The sequence below is a fragment of the Rhinolophus ferrumequinum genome, chromosome 22 (genome assembly GCF_004115265.2).
Source record: "Rhinolophus ferrumequinum isolate MPI-CBG mRhiFer1 chromosome 22, mRhiFer1_v1.p, whole genome shotgun sequence".
NCBI classification, from domain to species: domain Eukaryota; kingdom Metazoa; phylum Chordata; class Mammalia; order Chiroptera; family Rhinolophidae; genus Rhinolophus; species Rhinolophus ferrumequinum.
Window position 1 is genome coordinate 53060131 of NC_046305.1, and position 22180 is coordinate 53082310.

Below are 22180 nucleotides of genomic sequence, written 5' to 3' on the forward strand. Positions count from 1 at the left end.
GTTCTTACGGCCTGAAATAAACCAACTAAATAAACTCACCTAGTAACCTGCAGCGGAGCCGTTTTTAAAAGGGTGTGATAGAGAGGAACGAATGGGAGGCTCGCTGGATGCAAAATTCAAGCGAGCACAGATTTGCCAGAAGACATTATTCGCTCCAGAAAGAATCAGAAAATAGTCTGGGAGACAGAATTAACGCACAAGAGTGAAAACTAGGGGAAAATACTTGTCTCAAAACAAAGTGACTCAGAGCTGAGGGAGGAGACCTGTCAGAGGGTTTCAGATCAGCTGGCCCAGGAGGCGACCAAGGGAGCCACTGGGGAACTCCACCACCCCTAATTGTTTTCAGAACATATGGTTCTTTGTGCCACAACCCAGCTGTGAATACCCTGGTGTTTGTCAACTTGTGCCACAACCTGAAGAAGAAAACAGTAGCTTAACCTTCCTTCTACTCATTTACTCTGTTTCTTCTTATTATAACCTCCTGTACAATTGCGAAGGAACTAGACTAAAAATAAACTGCACATCTCCACTTCTAATTATACAAAGAAAACAGCATGACTGTCACAGAAAAACAGTCTAGAAAAAGCACAATAGTGAGCATTTGCTAGAAGCTCAATAAATACTTAATGTATCAGGTCTGCTTTCAAAATGTTATTTCATTATACATTCATCACAGTTGCTGGGGATGGGCCAAAAATCATTTAGTACACAAAGAAAAATTTTGCAAAGCTTTTTAGTATTTATTAAAACAGGGATAACTGCTGTATTTCCTTTGTGGAATAAGTTTAAGTAAAACATAAGGTTTCATTTCTAGAATATTTAACTAAAAATAAGTTTAACTGAATTATTTGTATATGCAAGATAATAAATATTTGTTGAATGGAACTGGAACTATGGATGCTAAAAATTAAAAAAAAAAAAAAACTTGTACTCAAGCTATAGTACATGAACCAATACACATTTAGAAAATCCTATCAGAAAAACAAAGTCCTATCAGCACTTAAGAAACAGAACACTCTTTATTCATAAAATCATTGGGATCCAGTGGAAAAAAGTTCCTCTCAAATTTTTTAAATCAAAGATCAAACAACTCTTGGGCTATAATCTTAACTGAATAATTAAGCAAATATTTTCTAGCCTCTAAATCATAATAGTAAAATGATGCCTAACAACTAGAAAGATACGCTTTCCCCCAAAATAACCAAATCAACACTTTTTGTTATTTCAAAGAAGCTGCAGAATTGAACTTTTCATTGGTGACAGTCAGCGTATTTGCATCTGGACCAGTTTTGAGACCCAAATTCCAAACCCTAGGATACAGAAACATGTGCTCACCATAGGCGTCTTCTCACAGTATGCCTTTCTCGTGGTTTTTTTCACAGTAAGTAAACTGACAACAAAGTTCATGATAAATCATAAAGGTAACAACACTATGAAAATTCATTTCCTATCTTAAGCAGTAGTAGTTGGAGAAAACCGCAGTCTTTTAAAATATTTTTATACAGTGTGAACTGGTCTTTGTATATATAGCACGGGAGACAGCAGGCTTTAGAGACCCAGTTCATACAATCAGATCCTAGAGTGATATATATATTTTTTAATTTACTCTAAAAATACAAAGCAAATTGAATTTTCGGGACAAAAATTAAAAGCAGTTCCACAAAGATGAAACAAAAGGTAGCAGAAGTTCTGTATAATTATCCAATAAGAAAACAGTTGTTGAGCCTTGTGAATTTTCAGATTTTTTAAAAATCAGAAATGAAATCTTTGTTGTATTTTATGCTGTAACGCAGAATTATAATGATGCCAATGTTTAATTATATTGGTGATTCTTAAACCTTCTTATGTACGCTTATACAACTGATGTGCTGAAATGTTGCAAAAGTCTACAGAGACGGAGAAAACACAAACTTTCTTAGAAGGGTGACCAGCAAAAATCATCCTTTGCCAGACCCTGAAGTTGTGAATTTCCATGAATTCTAGAGCTGAACCAGGACACTCGAGAAAGACAGCTTTCTCCGAGGAGCCCCCTGTTCACTTATTTTCCACTATGCATCCTTCTGCCCAAGAAGGGGTCCGACATTACATGATTTTCTGGTCCACACGATCTTTTTCTGCTGTCTTATGTAAAAGCCAAGAGCCTGTTTGTTGGTTTGTTTGCAGACCAGACATTCCAGGTAACAACTAGCACATTTCTGGGAAACTTGAATATTCCTGGACACCTTTCCCGAGGGTCACACGCTACTGGGAACATCCTACTCCAGAGAGTGGAGGCAATTGGTAAATTATGACTTTTTTATGGAGAACTACTTAACAAGGAGAAAAGGGACAGGGCAGTAACCAAGTGTCATGGAATGGATTCCAGGCCAAAGACTTTTTGAGTTCTCAGTGAAAGACCCCCACTTCCTACCAACGATGATGGTGCCATCCAGCCCTGTGCCCTGAGATTCTGGCTGGGTACGGACGCCCTCTGAGATGTGAGAGGCCTGGCTGGGCTTTTGGTGGCTGAACCTTAGTGCAGCTTGCTATGCACGGGGTAGAGTAAGGTCATGTGCTCCGCGCCCTTGAAAGGCAGCTTCTCATTGGAATAATAGTGCACCACTTCCGGGATGCTGTCAAACACCGCGCTCATCTGGTTCAGTGTGTACTTGTTGTCCTTGGTCTGAGCCACTATGATGTGGACGCATCCTTGACTAGTCCTGGAACAAAACAGAAATCAAAACGGAGACGTGAAGGAGCGAGCAGGGGAGCCTCCTCCCCCGGGAAAGCAACGCCAGGATTCAGAGGTGGGCAGGTCCTCATCCATTCCTGGAACCGTTACATACAAACACACATGCATTCAACACTCCAGTGGAGCTCTTGGAAGCTTCGCAGCCCTCGGCTCAATGTGTGTGTCACCCTTGATTCACACACGTTATCAGGTACTGGACAAACAAAACAAAAAACAAACCGCAGTCCCTCCTGGCCCCCAAATTGCCAAACTACGGCTGACGCCCAAGTATGACACCAAGGTGAGATTGAAACTCTCCACCCGTGTCATGGCTGAAAGGATAAGTGTAAGGCTTCCTCTTCCTTTCTTCCCCCAAAAATACATCAATAATAATAATAATAATAATAGTAACAATCTGTTTCCCATCCCACCTCGATCTGGAAAGACTGTTCCTGGTCATATGTAATGACAGCTGGCACCAAAGGCTCAAAGATCTAATCCATGAGCCCCAGTTTCAGGAACAGAGCAGAGCTATTCCTGGTATTGTGTATCTATCTGGTGGCCTATCCCGTTTTCTGAGCCGTGCTGCTCAAACACCCTCCCGCCCCAACCTCTTTCCCCCCCAGTCTGATTGTTTCAGCTGCAGGGGCTCAGCTTCCTCAGGAAGGAAATGCTGTTGGGCCCTTGACAATGACCCTCCAATATAGCACCACTGAGCTCGTGGAGCACCGAGAATTTCCATGATCCCAGCTCCAGCAGACCGACCAGGCAAAAAACGAATGTTCTGTGTACAGTCAGACTGGGGGAGTAATAGCAAGTCAGCGTTTCCTTCTTCACCAGAAGAAACAGGTTATCAAAATTGCAGTTGGCATTTGGACAACCAAGGGGTTTGATGTATTTACATCTCCAAACACTAGGGAATAAAAGAAGAACGACTGAGCTGGCCTGTTAGAAATTATTCTTTTTATCGGGAATTATTCCTCTGGTGAGAGGACCTACTTTAGACCAGGTAATGTAAGGTAGAAATGGACTAATGCACAATGACAGTGAGTGGTATTTACCCAATACCAATTCTGCATTCTAATCAGAGCATTTCATATTCTGTTGTCCAAGCAAATGCATCTTATTTTCTGGCAATACACACCCCTGTGGACCACCTGCAAATGGTATCTTTTTTTTGGACTGGGCATCTACCCACGAAAGAAGACTGTCACAGCGCACCCCCCTCCTGTATCCAGACGGGGGAGCCCATGAGGCTTCCAGACTCACTTTAGTGCAATGGAGTACCTACTGGTTCCTGACTCACTATTTCGAACCAGGTAACCAGCTTCTTTGCAGGGTTGTAGTCGACTCTCAGCCTCAGCCCGGGTGATGGCACCATGATACCAACTGAAAAGTGGGGAGAGGGAAGATGGCACGAGCGTCAAAATAGAAATCATTCCATAAGGCGTTATTTAAAATGCACTTCTGCCGGAAGCGCGGCAGCCCCAGTCAGGACAGACAAAATGCAGATTTCGGTAATCCTGGGTCGCAAAACCTATTCATCATACAAAAGGAAGCTAACAGGGCTAGTGTCATTTTAAAGGTTTTCACTCTAGACAGGAGGAGATTAAAAAGCAGGTTCTGGGGATGCAGTGCACAAAGGCACTTGGCTTTGAAAGGGGGTTTTCCTCAGTAAGCCCCGCCCAGACAAGTAGTAATCAAGTAAACCGGCCAGTGTGCTCCGCCCACCCCCAGGCCACCAATGAGCTCCCAGCTACTGTTTGTTATGCGGCTGTGCCCCCGACTCACGGCTGCTTCTCCAGAGGCAGGGCTGGGTCCACTCTCTCCCCCTCGCCGTGGTCGGAGAGGGCTGGCTTCAAGATCTTCTGGGTCCAGCTCTTCTGTCGGTGGTGCTGCCTCACTGTCTCCTCCTTCGTGGAAGGTCGCTCGGAGCCTTCAAACTGAACTGGAAGGAATGTTCTAGTTAACAGCAGAGGTCCTTGAAGAACCCATGTAAACTTCCAAGAGAAAACCTCCTGGTCTGCCTCAGCTTAGGAAAGCCTTTTCCCTCCCTTTAACAAGAGCTAACATATCCTGCAAACATGCTGGGGGAAAAAAAACAACCACCAACAAAAAACCCTGGGACAGCTGAGCTCCTGCTGTCTTTGATACCTGGCCACACTGCAAGCATCCACAGATGGCTACTTTTTCTAGTCATGAGTGTAAAACACTTTTAGAGTACGAGAGGAAACCACCTGAATATAGTTCAGTATGTACTTTAAAAACAAAATTAACAAACCTTAGTTTTAGTATATTTAGATTAAAAGACTAAACACAGTTACAGGTGATAATTCCTTGCAAGAGTGTGTATCATTCTATGAAACCAAATGAACAGTTTTTTACCATGAAATAATAAATCCCACAGAAAAATCAACTCCGAAACACAAAGACACTACTGGATGGAAACTACTGGAAAGATGCTAAGACATCCAGGTTGGATAGAAGAGAGAGAAAACGAGCAGTGCCTAGCACAACACAGGTGCCCCATGGAGATTTGTGAGAAACAAGAATAAACGAAAACTAAAACTGACCTGAAGATTTGCTACTGAGTATGTGACCTTCTCTCATGGTTTTGCTGTTAGAGGAAGAAGACATCCCTATTTTTTTTTAATCAAAGGCAAAAGAAATTATGTGGTCAGCCAAGTAGAAAAACTGTCCTGGGAGAAACAGGAGAATTACCTTTAATACCTATGGACAACCTACTTGTCAGCTTCCTCTTAAGTTATTTTAAAAACTCACACTGGAGGAAAAATTGATTTCTATTTTTGACCTAAAAAAAAAAAAAAAAAAAGGAAAGCTAGCTTCATCCAGCTTTCCAACTACCCTCACCTGTAATCCACTTAAGCCAGTACTGCCATGTAATTATAGGGGTTTTAAGGGGTTTGGGGGTGGGGGGCAGGGAGTAAGAGTTGGAAAAATTGCTCCCAATTAGACGGCGTCAGACAAGGGTTTTCAACAGTCATTTAAGGCATTTCCAAAACAGTTGGGCACTGCGAGGAGAAAGGAAAATAAAGATGCCCAGAAGGATGAAAGAGAAATGCGCCAGTAAGGGCTCTTCTTTAGTCAGGGTCCTCCAGCCAGGCCCAATTCTTGTTCCCCCATAAAATTCCTCGGGAAGAGACTTGCAGCTGAGGGACATAAAGAAGGTGGCGTTGGCTGAAAGGCCCAGCGGGGAGCGGGGGTCCCAGCAGGGCAGCAGAGCGCAGGGGGGGCGCCCCCCCTTCCCCGCCCCTCCCCCGACGCCGCCCCTCACCTGACAGCACCCGCACGATCTGCTCCTTCTTCCACTCCCACGGCTGCTCGTACTCAGCCGCAGGCCGCTCGTCGTCCGCGGGCAGCCGGCTGTGGGCATCCGCCGGCCGCGCCTTCCGCTCCGGGCCCGCGTCGGCGGCCGGCTCGTAGGGCGTGTCGTACAGCTGCGGCGGCTTCCCCAGGAGGTCCTTGGAACCCCGTCTCTTGGCCGGCGTCTCCGACTTCGCGCCGGTGTCCCCGGCCTCGCAGGGGCTGTCGAGCAGCTGAAGGGCTTTCACCAGGGGATCCTTGGAGCCTCGGCGTCTAATTTCTGAAAAACATGCACACCACACTTAGTACCTTGAAAGAAAGGTGCCGTGGAAGCACGGGACCTGACCCAGTGACCTCTTCCCCTCGGACTGTCTGTGCGGCACAAGGTGGCAGAGTCCGCCAACACTGTTCCTTACAGGGCTGGTGACTTCCCAGCTGCTGGAAGGAGCCTACAATCTCTCCCCTCCAGTCGCCTGAGCCAGATAATGGGACCAAGTCATGGATCACGGGTCACATCCGAAGACAGGTGTGCGGCTAGGGGCCCCTGCAGCTTGTGACAAGAGAAGTGGCCTGGGGCAACCTGTTCCACAGAGCTGGCCCCCAGTCGCTCTGAGTGTGATTCCCTGCAGAGTTTTTAATGTTGTTAGGAGGCGGAGATCAAAGTATTTTAATAAAAATCAAGGGAGAGCTTACTAAATTCAAAGCAGTGGGCCACACACACTGAAGGGAGGTACTTATGTGCATTAGACAGAGTTCTTGTTTTTCAGGTGGTTTTAACATAGTGGGGGAAGCCAGACATTCACAAATAACACGTAACAGGTTAATAATTGCAGGATAAATAAGACATGTTAGGTCGAAAAGCAACAGTAATAGCAGTTAACATTTATCTTCGGTGTACTATGCCTTAAGCACCATTCTAAGTGCACTCGAATTTTTATAACCACCCTATGGAGGGGCACTATTGTTCCCCTGATATTACAGAAGAGACCGAAGCATGAAGAGTTTAAGGAAATGGCCCAAAGCAGTAAGCGGCAAAGCCTGGATTCCAAATCAGGAAGTCGGGCCCCAGAAGCCATACCCTTAGCCACGACACTTGGATTGACTCCAAGTGGAAGAGAAATGGAAGATGAGTGGACTTTGATAGAGAAGGTCATTCCCAGTGGAGGAAGCTGCATGAATGGAGATATGAAGGTGGGAGCCATAAAGGGCTCGTTCCCAGAAGGGAGAGTTAGTGGAGGGCTAAGTTCATAGGACAGAGGCCGGGAGAGCGGAGAGGTGCTGGGAGAAGCTGGCCTAGTAAGGTCAGGCCCCAAAATGCAGAGAAGTTCAAAAAGCAACAGTAGAAGGTTTAGATCGTTCCATATGGAATGGAGAACGATTATACTTGTTTTCAAACAGGTAAGGACCGTTACATTTGTGTTTCACTGGAAGATAACTCCATCACTGCGTGCAGGATGGAATAAGCCTGAAAGGTATGGTCTGGATAGAGGTCTAGAAATGGATGCAAAAAACCTGATGCAAATCAACCAACCGCAGCCAGCCGGCCAGCCAGCCACAGTGGGAAGGAACCAGCAGTGTCTAGGGGCTGACCCGACCAGCGTGGGGCCCAGAGGCCTTGGCCGGTAGAATCTGGACAACCAGAGCTGGCGAAATCGACCAACGGAAGCATCATGCAGTTCTTTTAGATGCCCATCAGGAAGCCTTCAACATGTCCACCTGTCACAGTAAAAGAGGACCTTTTTAAACACAAACATCCCATCTCATCTCAGCCACTGATGCGGTGTCCTCTCACTAGAGGCCCTGACTGAACTGGGCTGGGGTCCCACCTGGGGGTGAGAGTTGAAAAAGCTCTCCCAGGTGATTCTAACGAGAAGCTAAGCCTGAGCAGCACCTCCACACCTCCTGGGTCCCCATGTCCCCCTCTCAGCGCCTCCTGCTCTCCAAAGCTCATCTTCTCATTGCTAGCGCAATCCCAAGGAAAAGCGTTCTCGCGGATCTGAAGGGTATCTAAAGCGTCCATATCAGGGTACGCTAGAAGAACCGTCCCCGCCCCAGGCCAGGAAAGGTGCCTGGGGTTGCCTCAGGTCTCCTGCACCTCCGGTCCAAGCCTCCTGACTTTCAATCCAACAGCTTTTTTTCTTCACTGCTGATTCTAGACGGAGTTATGGAAAATAAGCAACCAAAACATACTCTGCTCTTGGTTCCATTAAGATAAGGCTGGAGCTTTTTTAAAAAAGGCTTTTCTATAGCACTCAGAAAAAGGAAAGAGAAAACACAAAGGAATTCAAAGGATGAATTTAGCAATTTCAAGTTGCCTACGCTGACCCTCCGTTTAGCCTGGCACAGGCTGGGGAAACCTCGCCTCAATTCTGTCCCCGTTGAACTAAACGGAAAAAGACTCTATTCCAACCTTAAGACAGAAGGAGTCCTGCTCACAAGGAAAGTTCAGTAAGTTTGTGTTAAAACGATGCATAGTGATTAGAACCTTGAGTTCTGATTACACGTGTCTGAATTTTTCCTTTTGAGATGAGGTCCTTGCATTCCTTGACTTTGGGTAGTCTGCCCACTTAGAGTTCGGGGACAAACACTGGAAAGCACACAACGGAGAATGTTCCTTCCTGGGGTGGTCCCGGGATTGGGTGAAACCTGCAAAGCATTAGCATCTTTTAAAATAAATGTTTAATGAGGGGGAACAAAAGGGACTGAAGGCACAGGGGCCCCTCCGCCCCTTCAAGGGGAGTCACCTTCCAGTCCATTCCAACACCTGGCTGCCCCCAACCTGAGGTGCCATAGAAACAGAAACAATCGTGGGGCTGCGAGGCGACCCTTCCTGCAGGGAGATTAGCCCCTGACGTGCAGGGCTGGCTCCGAGAGGAAACGAGCCTGAGAAGGAGGAAATGGCAAGAGGAAGCTACACCCTGGCTCTGCCGATAGAGGCCATTTACCCGGCAGACGACAGAATGCGGCCAGCGGGCTGCAGATAAACAGCCATCTGCAGAAAGCGAGGCCTGACCTGCACCAGCTAACGCACAGCCGGGGGGCGTGGAACGTAACATGGGCTCGAAATTTTCCCTTCCCAATTCCCAACTCTGGCTGCACATAATTATGCCATTTACATTTACACACATAGCAGAAGACTAAGACTTCCTTTTATTATAGTAAATTGTACTTAGCAATTGATATTCCTCCAGAATTGTTCAGAATTCTCTTTGAAGAGGGAGTTCTCTCTTGGAGTGTCTAAATGATGGCTCTATTCATTGGGGGGGGGGGGGCGTGTTAGACCCAGTGTCTCAGAGAAGCCTCATGATGGGGTGAGAGACTTGTCATCCCATTATCACAGGTGAATAAACTGAGGTCACATAGCAGTCAGTGGAGGAGCCATTTTGTACTGACTCCAGAGCTTTCTGTATCATTCCTTACTTTACACCCCAAATAAAATGTTCATTACAATTTCTATAATGCCAATTTCCCCCTAATTTAGTTTGTTTTCAAAACTCTAAACTTAGAGCCTCGGACAGCTCTATGCTCCTCTTAAAATCAGAGAAACGGCTGTTAGGTAACTTTTTCCCTCACATCTCTTATCAGTGCTCAAGCTTTTGATTTACAATCACTTTAACATTTTCTGAACAAAAGCAGATACAGAAGTCCTGAAATTTAAGCTTAACAAGGGAAGTATAGACAAATCAAAAACAGTCTTCTACTTATATATATTTTTTCCATAATGGCAAACTTTTAAAATAGAGACCTGAATGATGAGACTCTCCTTTAGATTTCACGATTTAAACAAACCATCAAAACCATTTGGAGGCAATAATAAAAAATTTTGAAACCGTCGCAACTGGAGTCTAGTCCCTCATGCGGAGTCACCTCGTGTCTCCACGCGGACGCTGCGTAATTGGGATAAATAACTGCATCTTTGTGAACCTGGGTTTCCTCAACTGTAACACAGAGACTTCTAACACTCACTTCTCAGGGCTGTAGGATGTCGTCATGGACTCAATTGCGTGATACCAGCTGCGGGAGGAATTCTCATGCTGAATGAGGGCTGTGTTAGGCAGCTTAGTTCTAAGGATGCTTTCAATGCCTCAGTTTTAATTTGGTGGCGAAAACCCATAATGCTAAATTATACAGACTATTTCTGCCCACGGTTTAGCAGTAATGTTCCCGCTAGTTTAGCAGGGCAACAAAGAGTTTTATGTTATCTATTGCTGTGCATTCATAGTCGTATCTTTTAATAAACAATCCTTTGACTAAATCTAAGAGAGAACGTATTCATAAATGTATAAATTCTTAGCTTTTGAAAGAGCAAAGTTCTAGGAGGGACCCAGGGAGCTTGGGTCCCAGTTTTGTGGCCACAGGAAAGTACTCAATGCCTCTGAATCTGTTTCTTCCTGTTCCCTGAAGCAGACAGTCATTCTTATTCTCTACTTCATGGCACTTACCACACTTGTCAATGACATACTTTCTTCTGTATTGGTGGTAGGTCTGTTAGCCCTTGGGCTGTGAGGTCCATAAGGCCATAGGTCATGCGGGTCTTGTTCCCTGTATGCCCAGAGCCCAGCACAGGGCCTGACACATATGTAGTAAACAAATATCTGTTGGATGTTATAACATCATGAACAGTGTTCTATACACCCAAGGTAAGTGTTAAAATCAGGTATACTCTTCCCACTTCACAGGCATTAAAAACGCAGGACAGAGGCTGCGTGTTCCACAGTTAAATCATTCGTCAGTACCATCTCCTTCTCCTGCAGAAATGCTGAAACCAACTAAAAAGAAATCCCTAACGTTTCTCAAGAAATATGGGACATTTCTGAACTTGGACCTGACAACAAATCACACAAGAAGCAAACTGAAAAAAAGTAAAAGGCTAAAAAAAAAAAAAAAACACCAAAAAAAACCTAGCAGCAAATCTTTTATTTCCAGTTTCCGATAAACTCACTTCCTGTTATTCTGTCCAGCTGTGTAATGTACGGGTAGAATAAGAGGTATATTCTTCACATTGATTGAGAAGGTGCTTTTTGATATATATTTTAAGTGGAGAAACTTTAAAATTCACCAATATTTTTTAAAAGAGCAAAGAAAAAAGCTAGTAATTGAAAAAATAGTAATTTAAAAATGTAAATCCAATTGAATGCACTGATTTTATATTTCTAAATGAATTTATTTATGTAAACTGTACAAAACAGAGTTTGAAACTTAATAAGTGCTTGAATATTAAATGCTAGTTATTATTATTGCATTTATTTCATGTTGGATAATTTTGACTTTTCACTATACCTTTTGTGAGTCTCAGTGGAAAAGTGCCTTATTGTGTGTGAAATTCAAAGTGTTTTTGCATACATCATTTAATGTGTCCTGAGACAGCTGGGTGTAGGAAGCAGACCACCGCATCTGGAGTGGGACAGTCTAGTTTCTCTTTCTGCTCTGTCTTAAAAAGTTCTGTGACCATAGGCAAGTCAGATTCTCTTTGACCTTGTAACAAGGGCATAGCATCGAAGTCTCCTAGCTTACAGAATTTGGTGGGGATTATATGGAAAAAAAATCATTTTTAAAAAGCACAGCACTTTCTCTATTATCACTACTAATTCCAGTTAAAGAGAGGAATAAAAACCAAAGGTCACAGAAAGGTGAATCAAAATGAAGCATTATTTCGTTTAGAATATTTCGTTTCAATTTTATAGAAAAGTAAATCTTTCCCCCTCTTTTCCTTTCAAGCCTCTGATATTTTTTAAAATTCTGACTAAGTTCATTTTCACTTCCTTTCATTCACAGATTTCGTTCGAGGTCACAGTCCAGTGACCTTCAGGGTCACAGCCTGGCCAGGGTACACCCTCCCCAAGCCTGAGCCTTATCTCTGCAAGCAGAGAGCAGGGAACAGAGCAGAGCTTCCTGTGACAGCGCGTTTTCTTCCTGAAGCCTGTCTCGATCCTTCTAGGGTGATTACCCTTCTGCTCAAGTCTTCTGAGACTATGCTCACGAAGCCTGAGCTCGACAGCTTTTCAATCAGTTTTGAAACAGAAGAGACAGTCTTTGATGTGTGACTGATTATTTCCCAGGCATGAAACCCATGGCACTCCAACCAGACTCCCTCCAGCCGGCATGCAGAAACTGCATTTCTTGTTACGGATTAAAGAATGCTTAAGGAAAATGAGGAGAATGAATAATTGGTTCTAAAATGCACAAAGCTAAATAACTAGTAAATGCATTATTTTTAAGCGTCGTTTACACCAGCTTAAGAGAATTACAGAAGGAAAGGGAAAAGTTGTATACCAAAAATGATTGCCTGGGTCACAAGTCAGAATTGCTTTGACTTGTAAGATCGTCGGCTTTGGTTTTAGGAGGTTGGCCTTGAGTGGTGAGGCCCAAGCCAGTGATTAGTAATCATTTCTTAGGAATCAATGTTTTTGTTCCAACGTTGTAGAGCTTGTTGAGAAATCAATGTTCTAGTGTAATACAGAGGACCGCGTCATGTTTGCATCTCTTAACAATTTAAGATCCTTTTAAGCATTTAATCGTCCTCGGTAATGATTTATGACTCCTGATATGGATGTCAAAGCTTTGAAAGTAGCCAGGAAATGTATATAAACATCTTAAAACTAAAGATCACAGTCTGAGCGGCTCTGCAAACTCACAAATGTCATTTTACATAGACTTAGAAAAGCTTTGAAGATCCCTGCAAATTCTAAAACTGAAGGATACGAACCATAAAAGAAGTTCACTAGATATCTGACCTTAGTTTTGGGTTTCAATTCTGGTCCTTCCGGTCAGCAGGATCTGGTTCAACTGTTTTGCCCCTTGTCCCCATATATACAACGGTTACTATTTTACACCTTCCCAGTGAGTGTGAGATTTCAGCCCCTACGAAGCAGCTCCTGGTTACAAACCTGTTATCATTTGCTGTGCATCATAGGGTTCCATGTAACCGTCGTTCTCTCCTACTCTCTCTGCGTCCCTTTGACCTTTTGTCCTTTTGGCATCATACGGGTCAGCGTAGTCTTCTAAAATGATGACCTGCAAAAGAACCAGAGGGGACAGTTGCTGAGAATTCACACACACCAGAATGGCAGCGGTATCAAAACGGCTACTGACAATCTGCTGATCTGAGAAGAGGTCAAAATCTCCAACCAGTTCTGGATACCTTTTGAACTTGAGCTTGTTATTCACCCAGTTGCACACACAACTGGTTTTTTTGTAGTATAATTGATTGTCAGCCATTCATCTAAACTCTGCGGATCCCCAGGGTTGTTTTCACCTCTTTTTCTCTCCCTAAGCAATAAAGCATTTGCTGGGTTAAAGGGTGGCAGGGGTGGGAGGTGGGGAATAGGGGCTGTCTATAGCTTTACAGCATAAAAAAATGAACTCTGGTCTACCACCTTCCCCATGACTTTGGTCTTTTAAATGCCAACCAGCTGAGCAATATACTCATGGCACGTCAGTCAGTCACCCAGCGACTACTGCATGTCCACCAGCACTGGCTAGGGAGTCAAAATAAGACCAAGACCCGCTTCTTGTCCCCAAGGAATTTGTACAAGCTCTAAAGAGAAAGTCCTCATAAGAAGAATTCTAAGAAGTAGGTCAAAACTAAACAGTATTGTGGGAGTTCCGGGTTCAATAATTCACAGGTGGACTGATTCTCATAGGCTACATTCAGACAGAGTTTTGATCATTATTTGTGTCAGAAAGCGACAATCCTTCCCCAAATACAAGGGGGCCTGGACAATGTGTACTGCATTCCCAGGGTACAGTGAGGAAGCGGGGTACACAGCCCCCGACTACAAGGTGCTTTTGAGCTAGTCGGTCAGGTAGATTACTGACTAATATCTGGACGGACTGGGTCCTCAGCCGTCATTCCATGACTCTCCCCCCAGCGCCTGGCACAGGCCAGGCATGCTGTAAATATCTGTGGAAAGAATGAACGGAGGAATGAGCAGAAATGCCCAGTGCAGACACACATGGTCTGCACTAGTGGCTTCTGACTTGATCCAGACGGGCAGCATGTTTGGAGCCGGGCAAGAGAAAATTAAAGTTCCCAGGACAAGAAGTGATTGCCTGGGCTGGAGTCTGAAATCTCTGTTTGAATTCACCTCTCTCCCCTTTTAGCACAGAAGAGCGGATTTAGAACGAACCGCCAACTCATCTCTATAAGAATGCAGTGAGTCTCTTCACATCTCACACACCTTTTCCTGACTGCCTCATTGGACAGCACCCAGAAAATCTCGGGTGTGCGAGAAGCAGCTCTGCTCTCTCGAGCTGTAGTTTTCCTGAGGGCATTTCCTTGTCCTGTTCTGTGCCCCTAATGCGATGGCGGCTGCACAACACATGGTCACATGCTGTAACCTTGGGGTGCTAGTGAAGCTCTGAGAAGCCCTTTATAGGGGGAACTGCAAAGGATGGAGCTTCCAAACTAGCAGAGAAGGGGGCTGACCAACCTCTTCCTTGAAGCGTTGAAATCCATACTTAGACAGTTTAGAGGTTACCGTTCTTTCTGGTCAAGAGCTACAGTTACACACTGCCTAGCTTTATAACTGCCCTGGATGTAGAAATTAAAATAAACCATATCTACATGGAGGTCCAACTGAACAAAGCAGGAACATCTCAATGACTCTTCTAAACTGCTGACAAAATGAAATCGACAGTACATTTCTGCAAAGTTCCCATCCCTAGAATGAGGATTAAAAAAAAAACAAACAGTCGAATGATTTGGAATGAACATTTAGAGGAGTCACCAAGTGTTCGAGGGGGAAACGCACCCTCAGCTTCCCTGAGGCATAAGGAACCCCAGGGCTTAGCAGGTTTCCCGCGCTCCTTCCCGGCATCCGCTGCAGCAGGGAGAGGTGGTCCAGGGAGGCTGTATTCTTACCGTGTCTTGCTGCTTAGTGGTCTTGCCCTTGTCCAGTTCGGGGCCCAGGGTGGAAGGGGAAGAGGACGCCGAGGACGAGCTGCTGCTGCTACTGGTGCTGCTGCTGCTGCTACTGGGGTAGCTGCCCTTCCCGTTCTTCTCCTGAGTGTCCACTTTGATGAGCCTGTTGATGTAGGTGCTGCAGCCGGAGCTCTTGGCCGCGCCTCGGTGGGGCTCCTCGTCCGCGGTCCGGGAGTTCTTGCGGCCCTTGCCCGCGGCGGCCTGAATCAGCCCCTGCAGGCTGTCGCGGGACAGCCGGCTGTCCTTGGGGGGTCCGACGCCGGCCCTGCCGGCCCCTAGCTCGGCGGCGGAGTTCTTGCGGCCCTTGCCCGGGGTGGGCCCCGCGCCGCCCGCCTCCGAGTTCTTGCGCAGCTTGCCGCCCCCGCCGCCGCCGGGCTTGGCCCGCTCCGACACGGTCTTCAGGTTCAGGGGAAACTCCTTGAACCACTTGGCCGCCATGAGGGGGGCCCGGCCGGCGCTACTCAGGAGCGTCGTGGCCGCGGAGCAGGCGAGCGAGGAGGCCCAGGCCAGACACGGAGAGGCGCCAGGGGCCGGGGGCCACTGCATTCCCCGGGGCTGGGGCGCTGGAGGCCGCGGCGAGACCCCGCGACGGCTGCTCCGCGCGTCCCCCGCCGGCCGTCGCCCACGCCCGACAGGGTGGGGCCCCTCTGGACCAGGGCGGGGGGCCCGGGGCGCCGAGCGGGCGGGCGCGGGCCGCCGCTCCGGACACGGACGGCGACAGGCACTACGCACCGGGGCCCCGCCCGGGCTCGTCTTCAGCGCCTGCACCGCCCGTGGGCTCCGCGGCTCTCCGGAGGCGACGGGCGCCGGGGGCTTCCCCTGCGTTTTCCTCCCGGAGTGGGAGAGGCCGGGCCCACGGAAGCCCCCGGACAGCCCTGCCCACACTCCCAGGGATGGGAGGGCACGGAGCGGAGGCGGCAGGAGTGTCCCCGGCGCCGCGACGGACGGTGGACCGACGATGGGCCGACGATGGGCCGCCCACCCCCCCCTCCGTGCGCCCCTCCCCTGGGCGGTGGCGCCTCCCAGCCCTGCCACCTCCCGCCCATATCCGGGGGTGGCAGAGTGGACGCCTCTGCAGGGGCGGGTCTGGGGGGTGCGCGTTCGGGAGAAGGTGGCAGCAGCTGCACGTGCTGGCTGGCCGCGCCCCTGAGCTTAGAGCACCCCACTTCTGCACGAATAGCCTTCCATCTGAACCAAGCCGAGCGCTGCCTTCAAATGTGCCCAGGGTGCGCCACGTGCACCGCTCGCACCCAGGAAGCGGCCTGATGGCTCCCCAGAGAGCCAGGCGCGCGGGGTCCGCTCCATCCACGCTCTCTGCAAACGCTATTTTGGGGGTGTTTGTGTGGAGTGCGTACTGAGAGTGGACGCAGAGGCAGCGCTCGCTCCGCGCTCGTGCAGTTACACTCCCGGGAGCACCGCCCCGCGCCGCGAGGACCCGGCTCTTCCCGCCCTCCGGGGCCGCCGCCGCCCGGGGATTGGTTGCGGGGAAGCGGCCCGCCCCGCGCCTCGCAGGGCGCGTAGGGAGAAAGCGCGAAGGCCGGCGTTGGGGCTGCGGAGTGGCCGAACCTGACCCGGGAGAGGTACGGCTTGTTGGTTCCAGGCCCGGGGCTACGGGGTGAGGGGTGGCGAGGACGGGGCGTTGGGAGGCTGTTGTGGAAAGGGCACCCCCATTTCCACGCCAGGGTGGCAGGGCGCGCGGTTACAGCCGGGGCTGGTCGCTTACTTGCGCCAGGGAGTTGCGGGATTTTGTGGTGGGACGATGGGTGGGCGTGGACCTCAGAGACTGACGCTGTGTAGATGGGGAGCTCTTTGTGCAGAACTGTGGGTTTAAACACTTCGGTTTAAAGAGGCCTCTGCCATCCCCCTCCCTTGGGAAGCAATTTCAAAACTTTTTAGCTTAAACTAAACCTGCAGCGGAGGCTCACGCAGTACGTTCTAGACCGGGGGTGTCCACACTTTTTTCAACGCTTTTTACCAAGGGGTAAAATACACAAACAGCCGGGCCACTCACTCCAGGTGAAGTACCTATTGCCTCACCTGGTTTATTTAAACTAAATATATTTTTGGAATTTACTGCGGGCCAATTAAAAATGGATTGCGGGCTGCAGTTGGTTCTGGACTGCAGTTTGGACACCCCTGTTCTAGAACCTCACATACAAGCCACCCATCGCTTCATTTGTGTGAATGGTCGTTCGTGAGCTGGAATGGCAAAAGAAATGCTTGCTTACACCAGCCCGTTCTCGAAAATGTATGTTTTACCAAACAGAAAGCTTATATTGAGTTATAATTTACGCACCATAAAATTCACCTGTTTTAAGCATACAATTTAAAGGTATTTACTGCATTTGCAGTACAACCACTGCCACAATCTCATTTTAGGACTTTTCCGTTACCTCAAAACGAAACCTTGTGCCCCTCAGCAATCCTCCCCGCCCCAGGCAGTCACTGATCTACTTTCTGTCTCTACAGATTTGTCTGTTTTGGACTTTTCTTGTCAGTGGACTCATACAATATGTGGCCTCTGTATCTGATTTATTTCTCTTAGCAGTATGTTTTTGAGATTCATCTCTGTTGTAGCATTTATTAATACATTCCTTTTTCATGGCCGAATAATATTCCATTGCACAGGTATCCAACATTTAATTTATCAATTCATACGTGGGTTGTTGGACATTTGGGTTGTTTCCACTTTTTGCTATTACAGACAGTGCTGCGGTGACATTTGTGAGCAAGTCTTTGTGTGGACATGTGTTTTAATTTCTCTTAACGTAGATACATACCCAGGAGTGGAAATGCTGGGTCACGTGGAAATCTCTGTTGAACGTTTTGAGAAACTGCCAAACTGTTTTGCAAAGTGGCTGCGTCGTTTTGCATTCCCACGGGCAAAATGAAGTTTCCCACTTCTCCACATCCTCAACACTTATCATCTTCCTTTTTTATCATAGCCCTCCTAGTGGGTGTGAAGTGGTGTCACTGGGGTTTTGATTGACATTTCCCTAATGAGCTTCTTTTCATGTGCTTATTGGCCCCTTGTATGTCTTTGGAAAAATGTCTTATCAGATCATTTGCCCACTGTTTAATTGGTTTATCTTGTTACTGAGTTGTACGAGCTCTTTTTGTATTGTTTGTTTGTGTGTTTTAAAGAAAACACACAAATAAGACACTTCTCGAGACCAAGCACTAGAGTGGAAGCTCATGGCTTCTCCATTTAATTGATTTTATGGAGATTAAATGATTTTAGACAAATTAGCAGGCTATCATTTCTGAGCCTCCAGGACTTGATCTGTACAATGGGGTAATAATGTCTAGCTCCTAGCATCTCTGTGAAGATTGAATGAGACAATGTGTATTAGCTGTTTAGCATCTGACAGGCCGGTAATGGCATCTTTGAAAGATTCATGCTGGGCCTTTGCTTGGGAGGTGTTGGTGCTTGCCCCGTTCCAGACCCTGCAGACTTTTCTGGGGATCACCAGGAAATTGGGACTAACATCCACAGCCTTGATTCTGCCCATAAACCTCTTTTTATTGATCCATGCTTATGTGTTTTAATTATCTTAATCGCTTTTAGTACTATTTAAATTTAGTTGCAGCTAAAGTGGTTGTTTCCTCCCACAGCTGGGAACAATTTAGAGGAAAGCGTTACCATTTTCTTTTAAAATTTAATGTTTTAATTTATGTTTCTCATAAAGTAAGGGGGGGAACCTTTAAAATGACTTTGACAGCCTTCTTATCTGTAGGAAAAGAACCCAGGCTCCGGAGTCACAGACCCGAGTTACCTCAGTATTTTTTATAATCTTAAGCAAATCATTTGATGTCCTTGAGCTTTGCCCTTCCCGTCTGTAAAATAGGAAGAGAATACTCCACAGGGTCATGGAAAAGGACAGTGCAATCCAAGAAAAGACCCAAACCTACCATTTATCGAGCTCTTCACACAGGCGAGTACTTTAAGCGCAGCCACACCTCATCCTCCTGACCTAGGGCGTAGGTGTTTTGATTCCCATTTGACAGATAAAAAAGGTCTCTGGGCAGGACTCAGAGCCACATCCCTCTAACCCAGGGGTGTCCAAACTTTTCAACGTTTTTTACCAAGGGCCATGTGCGATAAAATACACAAACAGCCGGGCCACTCACTCAAGGTGAAGTATGTATTGCCTCACCTGGTTTATTTAAGTAAACTAAATATATTTTTGGAATTTGCTATGGGCCAATTAACAATGGATTGTAGGCCGCAGTTGGCCCGCGGGCAGCAGTTTTGACACCCCTGCTCTAACCCCATTCGAGCCACAGGCTGGCCACCGTGCAGGGGTGGAGGTGGTTTTAAAGTTGCTCATGTTACCTGTATTTTCTATTTGCTGTTGTAACCAATTACCACTTGTTTTGTGGCTTAAACAATACAACCCCCAGTTCTGTAGGTCAGAAGTCTGACACACGTCTCATTGGGCTAAAAGCAGGTGTCAGCCGGGCTGGTTGCTTTTGGAGGCTCCAGGGGAGATTCGTTTCCTTGCCTTTTCCAGCCTCTAGAGGCCGCCTTCATTCCCTGGCTGGTGGCCCCTTCCTCTGCTGCGTTCAAAGCCAGGGACAGAAGTCAAGTTCCTCCCATAATGCATTGCGTTAATCTTCTGCTGTCACATCTCTGACTCTTCTGCCTCCCTATTCCACTTCTAAGGACTCCTGTGATTACGACATTGGGCCCACCTAGACAATTTCTGTTTTAAGGTCAGCTGATTAGCCACCTTAATTCCACCTGCAACCTTACTTCCCCCTTGCCACGAAACTGACATGTTCACAGGTGTGGTAGTGTGTTTATGTTGACATAAGAAACATCCAAACTTGTAGAGAATTTTTAAGAGTTTATTGACCCACACTGACGACAATCGCCAGGAAGCAAAAAGCTCAACAGATGGAGAAAATGCTAACGAAAATGGCAGTTTTGCAGCTTATTTTATACATTAGAATCAAGAGAGACTAAGGGGGTTACATGGAATCCATGGGCGGGAGATTAGGGAGACGGGAGAAAGCAAAGGGGGGACCTCTGGGATTGGATAAAAAGTAAAAGGGAGAGACTCTATTTTTACATTGTTGGGTGCAGGATAGTTAATAACATTTACAGCACATGGAGATGGGATTTGGGGGACAAGATAACAGTGAGGGGCTCTGTGGTCCGGTGCTGGTGGCTATGCCCTGAGCGGTCTGAAAAAGATGACTCTGGCATTTCAAAGGTACGAGTATGTTATCCTAGGTGCAAGAAGGCAATAGGCAGGCTCACTTAAGGTAAAGATTGAACTTGGTCGAGAAAGCTGCAGGCCTAGGACGTGACTACCTGCCATGGCCCGCTTTTGGTTAGGAATTTTTATGTTCAGACCATCCTGTGTGGTTGCTGTCGGTCTCTGAGTTTGTAGGGCCTGCCATGCAGCCTCCCCTGAGCTTGTCGGATTTAGTAGGTGGCCCCTTTTTCATCCACAATTATAAGGAATACCGTGTTTCCCTGAAAATAAGACCTAGCCAGGCAATCAGCTCTAATGCGACTTTTGGAGCAAAAATGAATATAAGACCCGGTCTTATGTGAGACCCGATATCATATTATATTATAGAATAGTTTATATTATTACATTATATTGTAGACCCGGACTTATATTATAGTAAAATAAGACTGGGTCTTATATTAATTTTTGCTCCAAAAGATGCATGAGAGCTGATTGTCCAGCTAGGTCTTATTTTCAGGGAAACACGGTATGTATTTGGGCTTCTTCGGTTCCTGGCACAGAGCTCCTGAAACTCTAGGGATTTCCTAAATGAGGAGAACAACAAAGGTGTCTTTTGTTATGTTAATTAGGTGACTTGGAAAGCCCCAAGGTAGTAAAGAAGGGGAATGATTAGAGGGTGGGAGCTTTCTTCCCATCCTCCCCCCTTCTTTCTGCCCCCTCTCTGGGAAGGGAAGAAAGGCTGGACGTCGAATCAATCGCCAGTGGCCAGTGATTTAATCAGTCACGTCTATATAGTGAGACCTCCACAAAACTCAAAGGACAGGGTTCGGAGAGCTTCCGGGTTGGGGAACACGTGACGTTTGGGGAGCGTGGCGCCCCTGGAGAGGGCATGGAAGCTCTGTGTCCTTTCCGCACACCTGGCCCTGTTCGCCTCTTCTATCTGGCTGCTCCTGAGTTACGTCCTTTCATAATAAACTAATCATCTAGGAAGAAAATATTTCTCTGAAATCTGTGAGCCGCCCTGGTAAATTGAGTGATCCCCAGGAGGGGGTTTCGGGAACCTCCAATCTCTAGCCAGTCAGAAGCACAGGTGATAGAAACCTGGGCTTGCAAGTGCCTGGCCCCTGAAGGGGGGGAGGGGGCGTCCTGTGGGACTGAGCCCTTCACCTCTGGCATCTGATGCTGTCTCCCAGTAGACAGTGTCAGAGTTGAGTTGGACTGGAGGACACCCAGGGGGTGTCTGCAGCATTGCTTGGTGTCATGGAGATCCCACACTGGAACTGGTGACCAGCTTTCTTTTTTTTATTTATTTATTTATTTATTTATTTATTTATTTATTTTTTTAATTTTATTTTTTAAATTTATTGGGGTGACAATTGTTAGTAAAATTACATAGATTTCAGGTGTGCAATTCTGTATCACATCATCCATAAATCACACTGTGTGTTCACCACCCAGACGGTGACCAGCATTCTTAACAGGTTCTGGGGGTTAGGACGTGGCCCACTTGTGGGCGGCGGGCATTCTTCTGCCTGCCCCAGTAGCTACTCATTGTGCTGTGCTGGTGAATTACCCTCTAACTGTGGCTGGTTGGCTTTGCAGGAGGCGCTGTGGGGAAGAAGCTGCAGCATGTAAGTGGCTCGCCGTTGCGCCAAACAAGCCGCCATCCACCAGGCAGCCTTCTCGCTCCTCTTCCTGCCTGCCCGCCCAGAGCGTAGGAGTCGTCCCCGCATTTCTTGCCTGCGGATTCTAACCCTAACTGTGCTTTCCCTAGTAGCATGGACAAGGGCCAGGGGAGGGCTTCCTGGCTTGGAACCTGAGTCGGGGAGAGGGCGGGGGCTTGTGCAGGGAGGGCCCTGCCGCTTCTGACCAGACTCCTTTTGCTGGAGCTCTGGCGTGGGACGGGGACACCAAGACCTGCGTTTGACAGGTCCTGGGGCAGCGGTGACTTCCGAGCCTCGGCTGAACTGTTGGGGAAGAACGGCGTGTTGGAGGAACAGAAGTCTCCACGTGAGTTAG

At 47.2% G+C, this 22180-nt stretch overlaps 1 protein-coding gene and 1 long non-coding RNA gene across 3 annotated transcripts; one reads left to right on the plus strand and one right to left on the minus strand.

Moving 5' to 3' along the window:
- Positions 1-1378: 1378 nt before the first annotated feature.
- SHE (Src homology 2 domain containing E) lies at positions 1379-15537 on the minus strand. Of its 2 annotated transcripts, none has more exons than XM_033092296.1 (6): positions 14898-15537; positions 12922-13048; positions 6006-6314; positions 4502-4658; positions 3980-4099; positions 1379-2699 (listed from the first exon to the last, which is right to left on the minus strand). In XM_033092296.1, exons 1-6 carry the CDS (start codon positions 15501-15503, stop codon positions 2513-2515), a joined length of 1506 nt encoding a protein of 501 aa, XP_032948187.1. In that variant the 5' UTR covers positions 15504-15537; the 3' UTR covers positions 1379-2512. The 2 variants fall into 2 exon arrangements, with proteins under 2 accessions (XP_032948187.1, XP_032948188.1); XM_033092297.1 differs by having other exon boundaries at positions 2529-2699; positions 4002-4099.
- A 484-nt stretch (positions 15538-16021) lies between these two features.
- On the plus strand, positions 16022-22171 carry LOC117014950 (uncharacterized). The gene is made up of 3 exons (XR_004421653.1): positions 16022-16537; positions 21764-21792; positions 22092-22171. It is a non-coding gene; the product is annotated as an uncharacterized LOC117014950 (long non-coding RNA).
- Positions 22172-22180: the final 9 nt, after the last annotated feature.